Here is a 17,135-nt window from a genome sequence, read left to right on the forward strand (position 1 = left end):
ACTCTCATGCCAAAACCTGATAAGTAGAGCTACTGAAGAAGTTAAACCCATTTCATCCATGAATATAGATATAGAAATTATAAATAAAATGTTGGCAAATTGGATCCAGCTAAGTTTTAAATGACTAACACACTATGACTGATGAAAGTTTTCCCAGGAATGGAGCACAGTAGTTCTCTTGCACTGGTCTGTGAGAGCCAATTGTAAGTAAGCATCTCTTCCCACCCCTGGGGCCAGGCATGATGGGAGTATTATTTATGTCAGGGATATCTGCCAATGCTATAAATCAAGGCCTTTACTTCCTAACCTCCTCTCACTTTGCTCCCCTGTGGGTTGCTAATTTATTGTCAGCACACTACTGAATGTTAAGTATAATCTGACAATACAAAAGAGAAATGTGACCATGTCAAAGATGCTGGAAAAGCATTTGATAAAATTCAGTTGCCACTGCAAATAGGAATAGAAGAAAACTTTTTAGACGTCATAAAAAGTATTTGAAACTAACAGTGAACATTATATTAAACAATGAAACACAGGTTACATTCTCATTAAAGTCAGGAACAAGATAGGCTTATTTGTTATGTTTACCAGGTCCTGTCAGTGTAATGTCATCAGTGTAATGGACAGGCATGGTGCTTGTGGGATGTAAAGATGTTTGAGGTCACTTGAGTCTATATTATGATAGAAAACAAAAGAGCTAACATTGCCCTGATGCATGGACAGTAAACTTAATACTCTTGTTCCTACTTGGTAAATTCAAATGTATTCTGATTTTACTAATGCATGGAAATGAAGAAAAAGCATTTTCTAGGTAAATACTTCTATATCAGGCTCCTGGGCCTGTGTAAATTTGCTTCAACAGAGATATGATATCTGGAATTGCAATTTTTTTTTGGCATCACCACCTGATTAAATTTGTGATGCTCTGCTGTCATATTCCGTGACTCGCCTGGCTTTTGTAGTGGCCAAACAGGCTCTCTAAGGAGAACAGTCACTGGTTTGTGAGGCACCTATCCCAGTTATAGCCACTGAAAGGCTTTTATGCAAAAGAGGGATGACTGCTTCAGAGACTGGTGAGTGGTTGCCTCCTCAGGCAAAGGAGGTTCAGGGGAATTTGGAGGTTTGCAATTCTCAGCCTCATCCATGTCTGCCTAAATGCCTCCATCTCAAATGGAGGTGGAGTTTCAATGGAGGCCTCAGAGTTTCACTCCTTCCCACCAGTACTCTTACCACAGCACAGTAGATCTGGTAGAGTTGAGCATTTAATTGTCACTGCAGCTCTGCAACTTATGCTCAGCCCTTAAGTCGTATCTGCCTACAACCACAGGATGTGGAGGATTCCTCAAAAGCTCTATGTATGCATCCTGATTTTCCATGTATGTTCATCAGTGTTCTTATTTTGTATTGAAAGGACACAAAGATAGATGTGTACCCGCTCCCCCCCGCTACACCCTTTGTTCTGCTCTCTAATCTTTGCACATACCAGAGATTTCGTAAGTTCTGTGAGTACCTGTTTTTCTGCACGTACCAGAGATTTTGTTTTGCACATACCAGAGATTTCGTAAGTTCTGTGAGTACCTGTTTTTCTGCACGTTCTGAGATTTTGTAAGTTCTGAGGCAAGGTCACAAGACGTGTTTAAGTAAGATAAACTCTTGCTGCCATAAACCTGCTCTCCCGCCTCAAAGGTTGAACCGAAATATCAGAAATGGCGGGAACCAATCATAGTTAGCCAAATCGCCTTGTTCAAACACTAGCCAATCATATATCTGATTTGTGTAATAACTCTATGCCCACTTTTCTTAGACTGTATAACACTGCTCGGAGCTCAGTGGGGGAGCTCTCCTGCCCGTCTCGTTTTGCGAGTGAGTGAGAGTTCCAGGTTCGAACCTGTAATAAAGATCATTGCTGCTTAGCTTTGACTCTGGACTCTGGTGGTCTTCTTTGGGGAATAAACGGTCTGGGCATAACAGTATATAGTCACATTTCATTTCTTTTTCCATGTGTATGTCCTCTAGGGCTGTAAGAAGACAGACCATTCTACAATCAGGTAATGGCTATGTTTGTTGCCACAGTGACTAAATGCCACTGTCATTTAATCTCCCCAGTGTCTTACTTGCCATCTGCAACTCATCCCATAGTATCACTGGTGATAATCTGAGAAACTATAATACTAACACATGTCATGGATTCCCTAACTGCTTATTTTCTTCCTAGGCAAATATGTTATCTCTGTGTTTCTTGAATATATTAGCAATGTAACCTTAGAATTGCATTTTGAAAATCTGTTTCCTGGGGTTTCTTCTAGCACCAATTACTGTATGAAACAAGGGATCCAGCAAGGAACAGAAAACATGGAAATTAGGATAATTTGTGGAAGATTTAATAAATATACTAGTTAGGAGGGTGGGAACAGAGTATTACCATCCCGTAAACCCAAAATAAAATTCTAATCCCCCCAACCATCTGAATGAACCCTTCCTTTCAGCAAAGGGCATTCCAAAGTTAACCTGAAAAACTAGTTCAGGCCATGATGAGAAGGTGGGGATCAAACATGCCTCATTATACCCTCCTCCCTTTTGGAATTCAGAAAAATCTGACCAGCATTAACATCAACACAGACCTTAAGACGGATAGAAAAGACTCTTTAAGTCTGATAAGAAACATTTACAATGTATTCTCTCTGAAGCCTGCTACCCGGAGGCTTCATCTGCATGACAAAACCTTGGTCTTCACAATCCCTTATCTTAACCCAGATGTTCCTCTCTATTGATTCTAAGTCTTTACACAATAACTTAACTCTTTCAACTAATTGCCAATCAGAAAATCTTTGAATCTACCTACGACCTGGAAGCCCCACCTCGCTTCCAGTTGTCCTGCCTTTCCAAACTCAATGAATATACATCTTACATCTATTGATTTATGTCTTATGTCTCCCTAAAATGTGTAAAACCAAGTTGTAGCCAGACCACGTTGAGTACGTGTTCTCAGGATCTCCTGAGGGCTGTGTCACAGGCCACTGGTCTCTCATATTTGGCTCATAATAAATCTCTTCAGGTATTTTACAGGGTTTAACTTTTTGTTTGTTGACAATCCCTAAACCTGAAAGGATCAGAAGAGACAGAAACATCCTGAAAGAGAGAATTGGATAGATTATTGTAGTGGCTTTTAAAAATGACCATCAATTATTTAACATTTCTCCCATTAAAAATTAGGGTCTATGTCTCTTCCCCTTGAATCTAGGTGGATATGTGATTTGCTTATAACCAATAGAATGTATTGAAAGTGAGGACTAAACTCTGATTTTTTTTTATCTTGCCCAAATTCCTATCTAAGGGGCCTGGGGAGTCATGCCCTACAAATCATAAATTCTCATCAGATGGGTTTTATTTAACCTTTATATATCATGATTTACTTTCCAACCTGACTCTGGAATAACATTGTGAGACAAGGAAGAAAATAAAAATATTTTGCCCCATAACATGTTTCTTTGCCATATTTTTAAATGGCCCTGCAAAGCTGTTCTTTGTAGGGGGAAATTTGCATCTGTAAAGAATCTCTATTAACATAGCTAGATCTTTTTCTTCCAGCCCCTCCCAATCCTAAAGAGATTAACTAAGATCTGAATACAAAACATTTGTCATCTATTGTCTCTAAGGGCAGCCACTATAAGACTTCAAAAGAACTTTGGTCTCCACAATGTTTATCTTAACCTGAACATTCCCTTTCTATCAATCCCAGGTCTTTAGACAAACTCAACCAATTGTCAACTAGAAAATGTTTAAATTCACCTGTAGCCCGGAAGCCCCCAGATTGAGTTGTCCCGCCTTCTGGACCAAATCAATGTATTTCTTAAATGTATTTGATTGATGTCTCAAGCCTCTCTAAAATGTATAAAACCAAGCTGTGCCCCGACCATCTTGGGCACATGTTCTTAGGACCTCCTGAGGGCCGTGTCATGGGCCATACTCACTCATATTTGGCTCAGAATAAATCTCTTAAAATATTTTACAGAGTTCAACTCTTTTTGTTGACAAAAGTGATGCTACATAACTTAAAGACTAGGGCAGAAAAGGTTATGTAGTCTTCACCTTGTTAACTGTAACACTCACACTTGGAGGCCCTAAAATGGTGTATAAGAAGTCCAACTACAGGCTGGGCACGGTGGCTCACGCCTGTAATCCCAGCACTTTGGGAGGCTGAGGCAGGCGGATCACCTGAGGTCAGGAGTTCAAGACCAGCCTGGTCAACATGGCAAAACCCGTCTCTACTAAAAATACAAAAATTAGCTGGGTGTGGTGGCATGAACCTGTAGTCCCAGCTACTCAGGAGGCTGAGGCAGGAGAATCACTTGAACCCGGGAGGCAGAGACTGCAGTGAGCCGAGATCACACCACTGCACTCCAGCCTGGGCAACAAAGTGAGACTCTGTCCTCCTCCCACCCTCCCTGCCCCACAAAAAAGAAGTCCAACTACCTTGAAACACGCTGTAAGGAAGCCCAGGCCTCAGGGAAAATCCATGTAAAGTTACATCAGTCAATAACCCCAGATTCTGTCCTAGCTGACAGTCAGCACCAACCACCAGAAAAGCAAGAGAAGGAACTTCCAGATGATTCTAGCACCCAGCTGTTAAATATTCCTAACTGAGGCTCCAGAAACCACCCATCCCCACTGTGTCCCAAAGTCTTGATCTACAGAATCTGTGAGTAAAACATAATGGTTTTTGTTATGACACTAAGTTTTGAAGTGGGTTGGTACACAGCAATAGTAACTAGTACAGGTTGAAAAAGCCACTCTGAGGGAAACAGTGACCTTAAGTGGAGAGAGAGAGTGAACTCCTCTACAAGGGGAAAGTCGGAAGAATAAATATGCCAATCTTTTGCCAGTGCTCCCTGTTGGTGAAATCCAACCAAAAGCTGGAGGACAAGGTAGCCTGTTGATGTATTCTATACAAGCTCACCTCACAGAACAAGAAGCAGGATAGAGAAGCAGGAAAATGGATCTAAAGGGGCAAACAAAAGTTATCTTGCTTGGGGTCATTTGAAGACTTTGAACTTTATTCTGAAGACAATGGGAAGATATTGAAAAGTTTTAGACAGGCAACTGATGCTTATCCTGAAAATGATGTGCAGCCTTTGTTGGAGAATAGATTAGAAACAGGGGAAGACTAGTTAGGAATGTAAAACAATAGATCAAGTGTGAGGTGATGGGACCCTGGGCTGTGGCAACAGTGGTATAAATGGAAACAGAAGAAAGATGTGAGAGGCATTACAAATAAAGGATTGACCAGATTTGTGGGCATAAAAATGAGGGAAGAGTAGACAATAACGCTGAGGTTTTAAGCCTTTAAGGGTCTTGAGCTCACCTCTAGAGAATTCATCAATTCCCAAAGTTTCACCCATCCTTTTATGTGGAAGTCATAAATCTTCATCTCCATCCATGGTTTTGCCCCCTAAACTTGTCTTTCACCTACTGCCTGCTGGACATTTCAACCTGATTGTCCTACTATAACCTCAAACCTAGGATATCAATAAGCAAGCTCACAATCATCAATCCACACAATCCTGAATCACATAATTCTGTCAATACAGCATCTTTTCATTTCTATCATCTATGAGCCTTGACACTACTACATTTTTGCTGATATGTCCGTAATAACTCCTATTGTTTATAAGTGAAAAAGTATTTTTTGGAGTTAAGTTTGTAGAAGCTAAGAGTGTTTGTCCAATATCTGAAATCTGCCAAAATTCTTTAAAGTATTCAGGCATTCCTTTTACATGACTAATTACATACCATTAAGGTTCCAGTGGAATTTCCTCGATAAGTCTGCCACTTTTTCCCATCAAGACTATACATGATGATAAACTGAGAGATGTAGAGGCTGGAGAACTTCTGACGGGCACCCTGGGTCTTGATGCCGTGAATAATCATTGGTGCCAACAGATCCACCTACCAATTAAAACAATACTTTATTTCAACCTATTTTTAAATGTATGTACTACCTCCTGAAACTAATTATTAGCTTAGGAAGAATCTACATTGCTACAGATGTGTCCATCATTACCTGACATGTGCAAGTGAAGCAGTCACCAATGTTGAAATGTGCATGTGTGTGTGAAGCTGTGGGATAAACAATAGAAATGAATAGAAAAATGCTTATTGAGTTCCCAGCCTGCTTCTTGACAAACCAAACCACTACCAAATCATTGAGTCCCCATTTCCTACACACACACACACACACACACACACACACACACACACACCCCTTTTGTGGACTCACATAAGCTAATGGACCCACATAAGCTAATGCTTTGCCCACACCTCAGTCTCAGACTAAAGCCAATTTCCTGCCCTCTTCCCAAACCAGACCCAGCCCAACATCACTGTCAGTGATGAACTGCTACACCTCCTTTGAGTGTTAGTTCAGAAACTATTTTTCCTGGTTAGCCTGCTCTGACTCACCCAGACAAATTTAGTGCTGCTTCTTCTATGCTTCTACTTCACTTTGTATATAACTTTATTATAGCAAATTATTGCACCATATTATAAGGTTGCTTTGCTTTTCTGCTTTTCTTATTAGACTGAGATCCTTAAGGCAATGAACCTAAACTTTCTGTGTCTCAATTTATCTGTAAAGTGAAGATAATATTAGTTTTTATCTCAAAGGGCTGCCATAAGGGTTAAAGAGTTAATACATGTAATGTGCTGAGTTCAGTGCCTAGTGCATACTAAACACTCGATCAATGTTAGCTTTTATATTCTCTCTAGCCCCAGCACCTAATATGGTATCTGGTGTAATACTGCTATATAGCAAATGCTTTGGAATGAATGAGTGAATAATGGAAAAGTAGTATAGAATGGACACTTCTTAAAGAAGAGGTCGTGGACTACAAGAACATTAGAAGTATCAGTTACTGTCCTAACAAGCAAGTCAAATTTAGCATGTTTTCACAGATGCCTGACACACACAAATTGGACTGGTCATGACTCTTGTGCTTAATAACTGCCTCCTTCAGCTCACTGTAAGTTCCATTCATACACTCATCCAAAGAATATTTTTTTAGCACTTGCTATGTGCCAAGCACTGTTTTAGGTACAGGGAATAGAGTAGTAAACAAGAAACAAGGCCCTGCCCTCATGGAACTTACAGTTGAGTAGGGGAAATAGACCTTATATCATATATGTTTTTATTTGTTTATAGCCTCAAGTAGTGATAAATGCAGGAGAAAAATGAAGCAGGGTAACAGGACAGAGTGTCAAGGTCTTCAGAAGTTGCAGCACTGTCTTTTTCCAGATTAGATGGTATTCCCATTCAAAGACACTTCATTTTAACATCTTGGTATTATGGCATAAAAAAGTGAAAGCAACAGGCACAAAAATCATGATTTTTACTGAATTGACTTTTACTGTTTCTTCATATAGATAGAGTATAAGAGTTTTTTCTTGGACCAGTGATTATTGTATTTTCTAGCAGCCTTGCTAGAATAAAGCTGCAATAGAACCAGGCTACAATAAAGCCTTGGCAGCCTACCTACATTCTGCAACTGACGAATGCTTGGCAACTGATGAATGCTTGACAAACTGCCAGGCTTATCTACTTCATCTTCTTGTGCCTCTTCTACATTATAATTGACACCTGGGAGCAGTTTGACAATTACAGACTCAATAGCTTCACCTATGTGCACCAGCTGGGTGTTTCAGTGTAACTACAAGACACATCTGTCTACTAGGAAGTAAGCAAGGGGGTAATGAGTTTCATTGTATAAAAGTACAAATATTGCAGCTGCGTATCTCCATGGAGCCTGCTGACTTCCCCCTGTGCATTGCCTGGTCTTGGTCACCTGGTGCTCCTCAAGCCAGCCCAGTGCTCTTGTGGCCAGGCTGTTGTGCACTCTTCAGGCCTTCTCACGAGAATAGATGCCTTCTCCAACTCCCTTCCTTGTCAGCACGCCTTTCAACTCCATCTCCATGGTTTATTTTAAAGTTACAAGATATATAAAAAGTCTAGCTGGACCTTAGTAGGACAGATGGCAAAAACCACCTTGAAGATAAGGTGATTTAATAGTGGTAGATGATAACATAACTAGGTGGATTTGTAACTGGTTTAATTTCCATAAGTAAACAGTGACAGTTAATAGATGGTTATCAACTTAAAGGGAGCATTCTGGAAACAGTGTAGTACAATGGTTACCAACTAGGGTTCTGGAGCCCAACCATCAGAATTTGAATTTTGGCTCAGTCACTTACTAGCCATGTGACTTGGGCCTCTCTATGCTTCAATGTGACTTGGACCTCTCTATGCTTCAATTTCATTATCTGAAATGAAGATGATAGTAACATCTAGCTTGCTTAGTATTGTGCACATACTAAGGAAGTCTTATCTACTTCAATACTTTGATCATGACTTTGCTGCAGTATTACAAAGTTTACTGATCAAATCAGTAACTGGAAAAACTAGGAAACACTTTGGGATACTGAAGATTGGCAAACTGAAACAATGGGCCAAATCTAGTAAGTGGAAACAACAGGGTATATTGTTCAGGGTTCATTGGCTAGGCACAGACAGGACACTCTATTTACTAGTCTTATCAGGTTGTATCTAGGGAGGAAGATATAATTCCCCCCTCCCAAATAAGAATGTTATTACAAAAAATTAAATAGCACAGACACAGGGCGGCCAAATAGATAAATATGTCCTCTATATAGGGATACATTTAAGGTTGAAAATAACCATAGAAATACAAGGTGAAGAACATAACATGTTGTTTGGCAGAAGCACAAACAAACAAAAAATACTTAGGGATTAGTGAACAGCAGCTCAGATTGAGTCAAAATTGGCAGTGTCTACAAAACAATGCTGTGGCATTAATAGACATGCTATTTACAAAGATGGAAACCAAAATGTTTTCTCCATTTCCTGTTTAGGTGGAGAGGCTGAGTAGGCACTGCCAAGCTGCCCTCAGCTTTTGTGAGGCATGGAAGAGACCCAGAAGTTTCCATCATCTGTCTGCCTGTGAAGGGGCCCGATTGATCAAATGTTGAAATGATAGTATTTTCAGATATGTTGAGTTAAATAAAATGTATTATTAAAGTGAATTTCACATTTTTGAAAACGTGGCTGCTAGAAAATGTAAAATTACACATGTGGTTTGCATTTGTGAACCATTGTTTTATGTTAAAATAAAGGGGATTGGAGTACTTAAGGACACCTGGGCGGTTGGCAGCATCTAATAATAACATATACTGTATTGAGAGATGATGAGTTCAATATTATAGAAAATATTCAGAAAATATTCAGTAGAAGGACTAAAATACAGAAATACAACATATCAGTATACTCAATTCTATCCCCATATCTCTTTGTTCATGACTGCTTTCATACAAATCATAAGGCATTCTGTTCTTTAGTTTTCTCATATTCATAGAATCCTTTGAGCTTACAGGAGGAATAAGTAATGCAATTGACTGAATGTGATACATTTCCCACCATTGATTAAATTTTCTAACCTTGATCCAAGAAAAGGGCTCCTTGGTGCTCCAGGCATTGATTGATCCGGAATAATGAAGTCTGGCCAGCTTTGGGGCCCACTGTCCTTTGCCGAAGTAAAGAAACAGAGATTAAATCAGCTGGGTTGGTCCTAGACACTTGAGAATAAAATTATTGTCTTGAGAAAGATTAATCTAAGCTGTGGTGAAAATAGAGAAAAACATAAAGGCTTTATGGCATACCAGTATCAATTACTATCTAAGGATACTGCTTATCCTTGTTGTCCATTTTATTTTCTAAAATTTATAATTTTGTTAATTGTTAGCACCGCTAATTAGCTGATACTGCAATTTGTTACCGACACTACCAAATAATAATATTATTATTTCTTTTCTTTTCTTTTTTTTCTTTTTTTGAGATAGAGTCTTGCTCTGTTGCTTAGTCTCGCTCAGGCTGGAATGCAATGGCGTGATCTTGGCTCACTGCAACCTCCACCTCCTGAGTTCAAGCAATTCTCCTGCCTCAGTCTCCCGGATAGCTGGGACTACAATTGCGCACCACCATGCCCGACTAATTTTTGTATTTTTAGTAGAGATAGGGTTTCACTATGTTGGCCAGGCTGGTCTTGAACTCCTGACCTCAGGTGATCTGCCTGCCTCAGCCTCGCAAAGTGCTGGGATTACAGGCGTGAGCCAACATGCCTGGCCTATTATTTATTATACAATTTATATTCATTGTAGAAAAATCAGAAAATGAAAAGTAAAAATAAAAATAAGTAAAAATACAAATAAAAGAAATTTTAAAATGTAACCCTTCCACCTAGTGAAAAATGTTACTATTTTGGTATACAACTCTTAAGCCTCTTTTTCAAGGGGATTTTTTACCCCACAAAAACATAGGTTGGCAAACTTTTTTTGTAAAGGGCCAGATAGTAAATCATTTAGGCTTTGCATATTATATGGTCTCTGTTGCAACTATGTTACTGCTGCTGTAGCCATAGATGTAAATTAATGGACATGGCTGTGTTCCAAAATAAGACTTTATTATGGATGCTGAAATTTGAATTTTATAATTTCACGTCGTAAAATAGTCTTCATCTTTTTGTCAATTATTTAAAAATGGAAAATCTGTTCATAGCTCACATGCCATACAAAAACAGGCAGTGTGCTGCATTTTGCCTGTGGGCAGTAGTGCTCTAAAACAATTTTTGAGAATTCTCTATAGACCCTAGTCAAACGTTACCATTACTGCTCACAGGAAAGTGTAGCTTCCTGCTACAGTGAAAAGAATTGACTCAAGGAAGGAATAGTGAAGGTAGGGAGGATATTTAAGGAGGCAGTGTCATTGCCCAGGTAAGAAATGATAGTGACCAGAGTTAAGATGGCCACAGTGGGAAGTGGAGAGGAGGAGATGTATTTGAGAGGCACTTATGGAATAGAGCAAATAGAAGCATGGAGATGGATTCATTATCTGAGATTCTCCAACAGATTATTAAAAAAGATATAATCAGCCCAGGTTCTTGGAGCAAAAATAATAGTATTTACCATATTGTCCTGAAGCTGTAATCTGAAAATCTCTAATGCGTCCAGAAGCCATTCCCAGGGGAGTCTGACACTCTGAAATGAAACAGGTGGAACACAGTAACTAGAAGTGCACAAAATTCAGCTTCTCAAATGTAAGTCAATGAAAATGGGAGAATGTCAACAAATGCTAATATTTTTTAGTGTTTAAATGTGCCAAGAACTGTACTAAATGTTTTACTGTATTAGTTCATTTAATTAATCCTAACGGGTGCTAGAATGATTCACATTTTACAGCTGAAAAAACTGGGGTCCATACATAAATAGACCAGTGGTTCTCTTACTTGTTTAGGGTTAAATCTCCAAACTCTTCCAAGTAATATTTCTAAATTATCTGGTAACTAAATCAACATTAAATTCCAAAATCTGCTAGTGGAGATCTTAGAGCTTTACCAAGTTGTGAAAATGAGGTGTTTTTCTGGTCAATTATTTAGAGCTTCAGGTTCAAAGTGTTCAAAGCTTCAAGTATATCTGCCCTCCTCTGAGAACTCTGATGATTTCTACCAGCAATATTCTTTTTAAATTTGATAATGATGTAAGCTTGTATTTATTTCCTGACACAAGCAACCATTCGAGAAAGGAGGAAAGCTGTAAAGAAGTAGGCTGAGTGGGTAGGGAACCTCTGCCCACATGGCTACTCACTGTTGCTGTACACCAGAAAAAGTGTGCTCATCCCAGCATGTAGGTGCTCGCCAATAAGGCATTCCACCCGCCAAATTCCAGCTTTGGATGGTAACATTTCAACTGTCTCAAAAACACCTTATAAAAACCAAAAGGAACACAAATTATTTCTTTTCACTAAAAAATGAGCATAAGATACATTGGTTTATGTGAAATATCAGGGTAGACCTACCAAATTTGGTAGTTCCACTATTCTTGGACCCCTCAAACCCAAAGTGCTTGCTAGGTGACCCTTACAGTTGGGAGTCATGGAGATTGAGTTCTGACTACTCCCCTCCCCCCAGGAAATGAGAAACAGGGTGACTGAATTCTTTGATGATAGGGACAGGAGAATGCTACTGCATTATGATTGACCTACATCCCCAGGGTTTTTCCAAGCAAAAGGTGTGTTTCCCATTGGCCAGATGTGGACTCTGTGAAAGAGATAAGTCAGGGTGAGTTCCCACTGGATCCAGTCCACTAGGGCTGCCTACAAGGGTAAAGTTACCCCAGCAACAAGAAGCTGCAGGTGAACACTGAGGGCTGAGAAATCAGTCACAAGTGACCACCCAGAATAAAGGTGGAAGAAACCATGTCAAGGGGATTTCATGACAGTCATGTAAGGGAGTCTCTAAAGAGTTCCCTGAAAGTGCCCTGCAGGAGAAAGAGTCAACTTTAAGTATTGCCAGGCACAAACAGTGTTAAGCTAGTTTACAACAATGGTGCCAGCTGTAAATAGGTAAGAACTATCTTATCCCCTTACCTTTAACCTATCCATGTTGGAGTTCAAAACAGCAGCTATAAAGGGGCTGTTGCAAAGCATGATCATCACAAGGTACAGACACAGAGGACTCAACCATGTCTCCCTTTTCCAGTGCAGACTTCCAGCCTGATGCAGGCTCAAGTTGGAGGGGAGATTGAAGTTAAATCAAGTTCAGAACTTTGATTAATATCTTGAGATGGACATTGTAATTTCTGATTCGAACTGTATTTGTGATATAAAGTGACTTTAGTCCTGTTTATTACTTAAGGGCGAGGAGAAAGTTACAGGGCTTATCAGAATTTTTATGAAGAAATAGGGTAAGTTTACCCCCACTCTTAAACCAGATTTTTTTTTTTTTAGAGACAGGGTCTAAATCCAGTCTGTCATTGATGGACATTTGGGTTGGTTCCAAGTCTTTGCTATTGTGAATAGTGCTACAGTAAACATATGTGTGCATGTGTGTTTATAGCAGCATGATTTATAATCCTTTGGGTATATACCCAGTAATGGGATGGCTGGGTCATATGGTACTTCTAGTTCTAGATCCTTAAGGAATGGCCACACTGTCTTCCACAATGGTTGAACTAAAAAATGTGGCACATATATACCATTGAATACTATGCAGCCATAAAAAGGATGAGTTCATGTCCTTTGTAGGGACATGGATGCAGCTGGAAACCATCATTCTCAGCAAACTATCGCAAGAACAGAAAACCAAACACTGCATGTTCTCACTCATAGGTGGGAACTGAACAATGAGAACACTTGGACACAGGAAGGGAAACATCACACACCAGGGCCTGTCGTGGGGTGGGGGTAGCAGGGAGGAATAGCATTAGGAGATATACCTAATGTAAATGACGAGTTAATGGGTGCATGCAGCATGCCAACATATGTAACAAACCTGCATGTTGTGCACATGTACCCTAGAACTTAAAGTATAATAAAAAATTTAAAATAAAATAAAATAAAATAAAAATTCAATAATTGTTAGTATATACATAGAGTTGTGTAGTCATCTGTGATCAACCTTACCTAGTAGTGTTAAGGGGCAAAGTAAGATGAAAACTGTGGCCTGTGACTTTAGATAGTGGTATGGTAGAATTTAGAGTCAGATTGCAATGGATTAAGGAGAAAGTAGAAAGTGAACAAGCAAAGAAAACAAATGTGGACTATTCTTTATTACAAAGATGAAGAGAGACATAGCTCTGGGGGATGTGAGATCACAAAGTTTTGATTGATTTTTATGATTTAAAATATGTCAATACTTTTCTAAACTGAGAGGAAGGAGCCATTTCATCCAATTGCATTGGAAAAGGGAGACATGGCTGAGTCCTCTGTTTCTGTACCTTGTGATGATCATGCTTCCCCAAAGCCCCTTTATAGATGCTGTCTTTCATAGCTCACTGCAGCAATCCTCCCACCTTGGCCTCCCAAAGTGCTGGGATTACAAGTGTGAGCCACTGCACCTGGCCAAACCTATTTTAAAGGGACAGTGGAGAACCAAAATAGAATTGTGTTGTGATCAACATTATGAGTAGTGCTTAATCAATATATTGGTTACATACATAAACAAATCACTCTTTGGATGACTACTGGTGCCCTATGGGATTTGAGATGGTAAATGATAAAGGAATAAATTCCTTTTCCCTAGGAAAGTACTATGACATTAATTATCCATTTATTATGTTCTATTTCCTTTTTAGCAATTTTTCTATATGTGAAATTATCTTGTTCATTTGCTAATTTATTTATCTCCCTGTAGGTTTGAAAAAGTGTTACTTGAGAGCATGAAGAAGTGTTACCTGAGAGCATGGAGCTTGTCTGCTTTGTTCACTGATTGTGTTCCCAGTGCCTAGACCATTTAAAGTAAGTACTCAACAAATAGAGTAGGTAGAAGAAAGAACGCAAACGAGCTCATACCTGGATAGAGATTGTACACTGCCATTTTATACTCCTCTTTTTTTCGTACAGTGAACACATGTCCACTAAAATGAATAGAATGGATGTTTTCATTGCTGCCCATGCTGAGCAGATACCATCGAATCCTTTGATCCTGAGCCATTACTAAGCCAGGTAGTGTATCCATTATGTAGCCATTGATTGCTGGAGAAGGACACAGAGAAGCCTGTTAAAATCTATTATATAAGTTTCTTTCCCTCCACTCCACCAAAAAAACTGACATCTATCAGGATTCCACTCCCACAGATATACTCTAAATAAATACAATGTTTAAGGCACTGGATCAAGTCTCATTTGTCAAAGTGCAATCTGCATTTCACAGTGATAATGTTTGGATGTGGGATATATTACCATGGAAGCGATAATTCTCTTTAAAAGTGGGATCTTCCATCTGGATATTGCAGGGAGCCCTGCAGTTTCTTTCTGTGTTTTCAGTGAAGTACCAGCTTTTGGTCTCATCAAAGATAGTGAAAAACAGAGCAAATTCCTGTACTGTCACTTGTCTCCCATGAGCAGGGTTCAGTGTGTTAGTGTGGCAGACCAGAAGGGGTCCAATCAGGCCTGAGTGCACATCTTTTTCCTAGGGAGGGAAGACATCAATCCCATGAGTATAAGCTCTCTCACCTATGAACCAGAGTGGATTTCTCATCAATTTTTATGCCACTCCAACCTGCCTCCCATCTTCCAAAAATATAATCCATCCTCTTCAGTAGATTCCAGAATGACATTTCTAAAACACAAATATAGTGATCAACTCCCTATTTAAAGCTTCTCATTGCATGTAGGATAAAAACCAAAATTCTTAGCACACAAAGACCATTTCTTTTAAACCAAAAAGTGGTCAGTACAATAGACACCTGCTTACCAGGTCAACATCAGAGAAATAAGCCCAGGCTTTGCAGTCAAACTCATCTTTAGTGGGCGCCATATGATGTTGCACTTTCCAAAAGTAAGTTTTGGTTTCATTAGGCTTGACAAAATTTTTTCTAGGTTCTGCTCCTTGCCTCTGATCTTCCTCATAAGAAATAAGGCTAGAATAGAAGGAATAGGGACGAGAGGCCTGATTTTTGAAAGTTACCTGCAGAACAATAACGACAAAAAAAAAAAAAGCAAGAATAATCTTCTAGGATCTTAAAGTCCTTAGGGTTTACATCCCTAAAAGAAATACCTGTCTTTTGGTCTTTATCAAAGTTTTTAATACCCTGGAAGAAGTGGTACAGATGGATGCTGTTAGAACCCAAACCTAATCCTGAGGAGGTTTTGTATTCTAAATTTAAGGCATGAACTCAAAGTTGCAAAGGAGAAAACTCCTAAACACTTAAAGGCAATTCCAGAGTAAAAGGGAAAATGTCACTGCAGGGGTTATAAGAGACCATAACGCCAGTAGTTGATATGTAAGTTAAGGTTCTTCATGACAAATTCTAGAATGAATGCATATTATCTTTTTAAAAAGGTTTATTTTCCAGATTAAAAATTATACATATTTATCATAGAATATATGGAAAGTCAAATAAAATGTAAGGCAAAAATTGCCCACAATTCCATAATTTTAGATCCTTCTACATCCTTAATATAAACAATCAATTAATTGAAACAATGAATAGATATTTTCAGGAAAAAATAAAACTACTTTGATCTTTGGTTCACACAATGCACCAAAATAAATTTTAGTCTACAGGAAGTATTAAAAAGTTAAATGTAAAAAATTAAACTGTAAGAGAAAAACTGAAGAAAGTATAGCTGTTTTTAAAAAAGTCTCTGGATAGGCATGAATTTTTATAAACATAAAAGCAATCAAAGTGTCAAAAAGTAAAAATTGATGGGTTATTATCTAAAAATTAAAACTTGTTTTATTTCAAAAACCATCGTTTATAAAATTAAGAGAAAACAAAAACTTGAAAAAGTACTTTTCATTAAAATGTTCAGTGGTTTACTATCTAATATATAAGGCAACGTAATTAATAAGAAAAGCACTTCCTCCACGAAAGACAAATGTGCAAGGGACGTTACCAAATAATTAATAAGAAAAACTCTTAAGATGCTCAAATACATTGCACTTCTGGAATTTTAATCTTAGAAAAACTGTTGTGATTACAGCGTTATTTATATAGTGAAAAAAGAAACTGTCTAAAAGGTTGTTCAAATAAATGGTTACATAAACTATGGTTCCAAAAATTCATATAATAGACTATTATGCAGTATTTTAAAAACATACATAGGAAGTGTTTTTAATGACATAAGAAATGTTTATGATGTGATATTTAGTTAAAAAACAAGAATCAGAATTCTGTATGGTATAATTTGAATATATAAGGAGAAAAATACACAGGAAAAATATAAGAACATATACAAACATGATAATTATGGAATTATTTTTCTATACTTAAACATTTCAAAAAGTGGGAATACATTATAGTCAGCAAGAAAATAAATATATAAAATTAATTTTCTTGTAATTCCATTATCCTTAACTCACCATGATATTATCTTCAACTTCTGCTCTTATATATGGCCCCAGGAGTCCCAAATGTTCATTTAGTTCTCCACGGTATAAGGGCTGAGTAAAGGAGCCATCAGTAAATTCCTGGAAAACAACTTTCTTGAACTGAGGGACACTGCCACTCTGAGCCCTGGAGAAAAGAAAGCAGAGGAAAAGCAATAATTTTATGTACCAAGTGGGTAGAAA

General features: G+C 38.4%; 2 protein-coding genes across 7 annotated transcripts in view; one reads left to right on the forward strand and one right to left on the reverse strand.

The window, feature by feature from the left end:
- F8 (coagulation factor VIII) overlaps positions 1-17,135 on the reverse strand; it is a 198,989-nt gene that overhangs the window by 40,014 nt on the left and 141,840 nt on the right. For 3 of the 6 annotated variants that reach the window (XM_050775409.1, XM_050775408.1, XM_050775410.1), the window contains 8 exons: positions 16,926-17,079; positions 15,315-15,527; positions 14,801-15,029; positions 14,411-14,593; positions 11,707-11,823; positions 11,029-11,100; positions 9,505-9,590; positions 5,791-5,946 (listed from right to left, as the gene is read on the reverse strand). In XM_050775409.1, the coding sequence (XP_050631366.1) occupies positions 5,791-5,946; positions 9,505-9,590; positions 11,029-11,100; positions 11,707-11,823; positions 14,411-14,593; positions 14,801-15,029; positions 15,315-15,527; positions 16,926-17,079 (1,210 nt within the window). Of the gene's footprint in view, positions 1-5,790; positions 5,947-9,504; positions 9,591-11,028; positions 11,101-11,706; positions 11,824-14,410; positions 14,594-14,800; positions 15,030-15,073; positions 15,278-15,314; positions 15,528-16,925; positions 17,080-17,135 lie in introns of those variants that run through there. The other 3 variants (XR_007722453.1, XM_050775411.1, XM_050775412.1) reach the window with 3 other exon arrangements.
- FUNDC2 (FUN14 domain containing 2) overlaps positions 1-17,135 on the forward strand; it is a 192,099-nt gene that overhangs the window by 4,590 nt on the left and 170,374 nt on the right. The window lies entirely within an intron of this gene.

The sequence above is a fragment of the Macaca thibetana genome, chromosome X (assembly GCF_024542745.1).
Source record: "Macaca thibetana thibetana isolate TM-01 chromosome X, ASM2454274v1, whole genome shotgun sequence".
In the NCBI taxonomy this organism is placed as follows: domain Eukaryota; kingdom Metazoa; phylum Chordata; class Mammalia; order Primates; family Cercopithecidae; genus Macaca; species Macaca thibetana.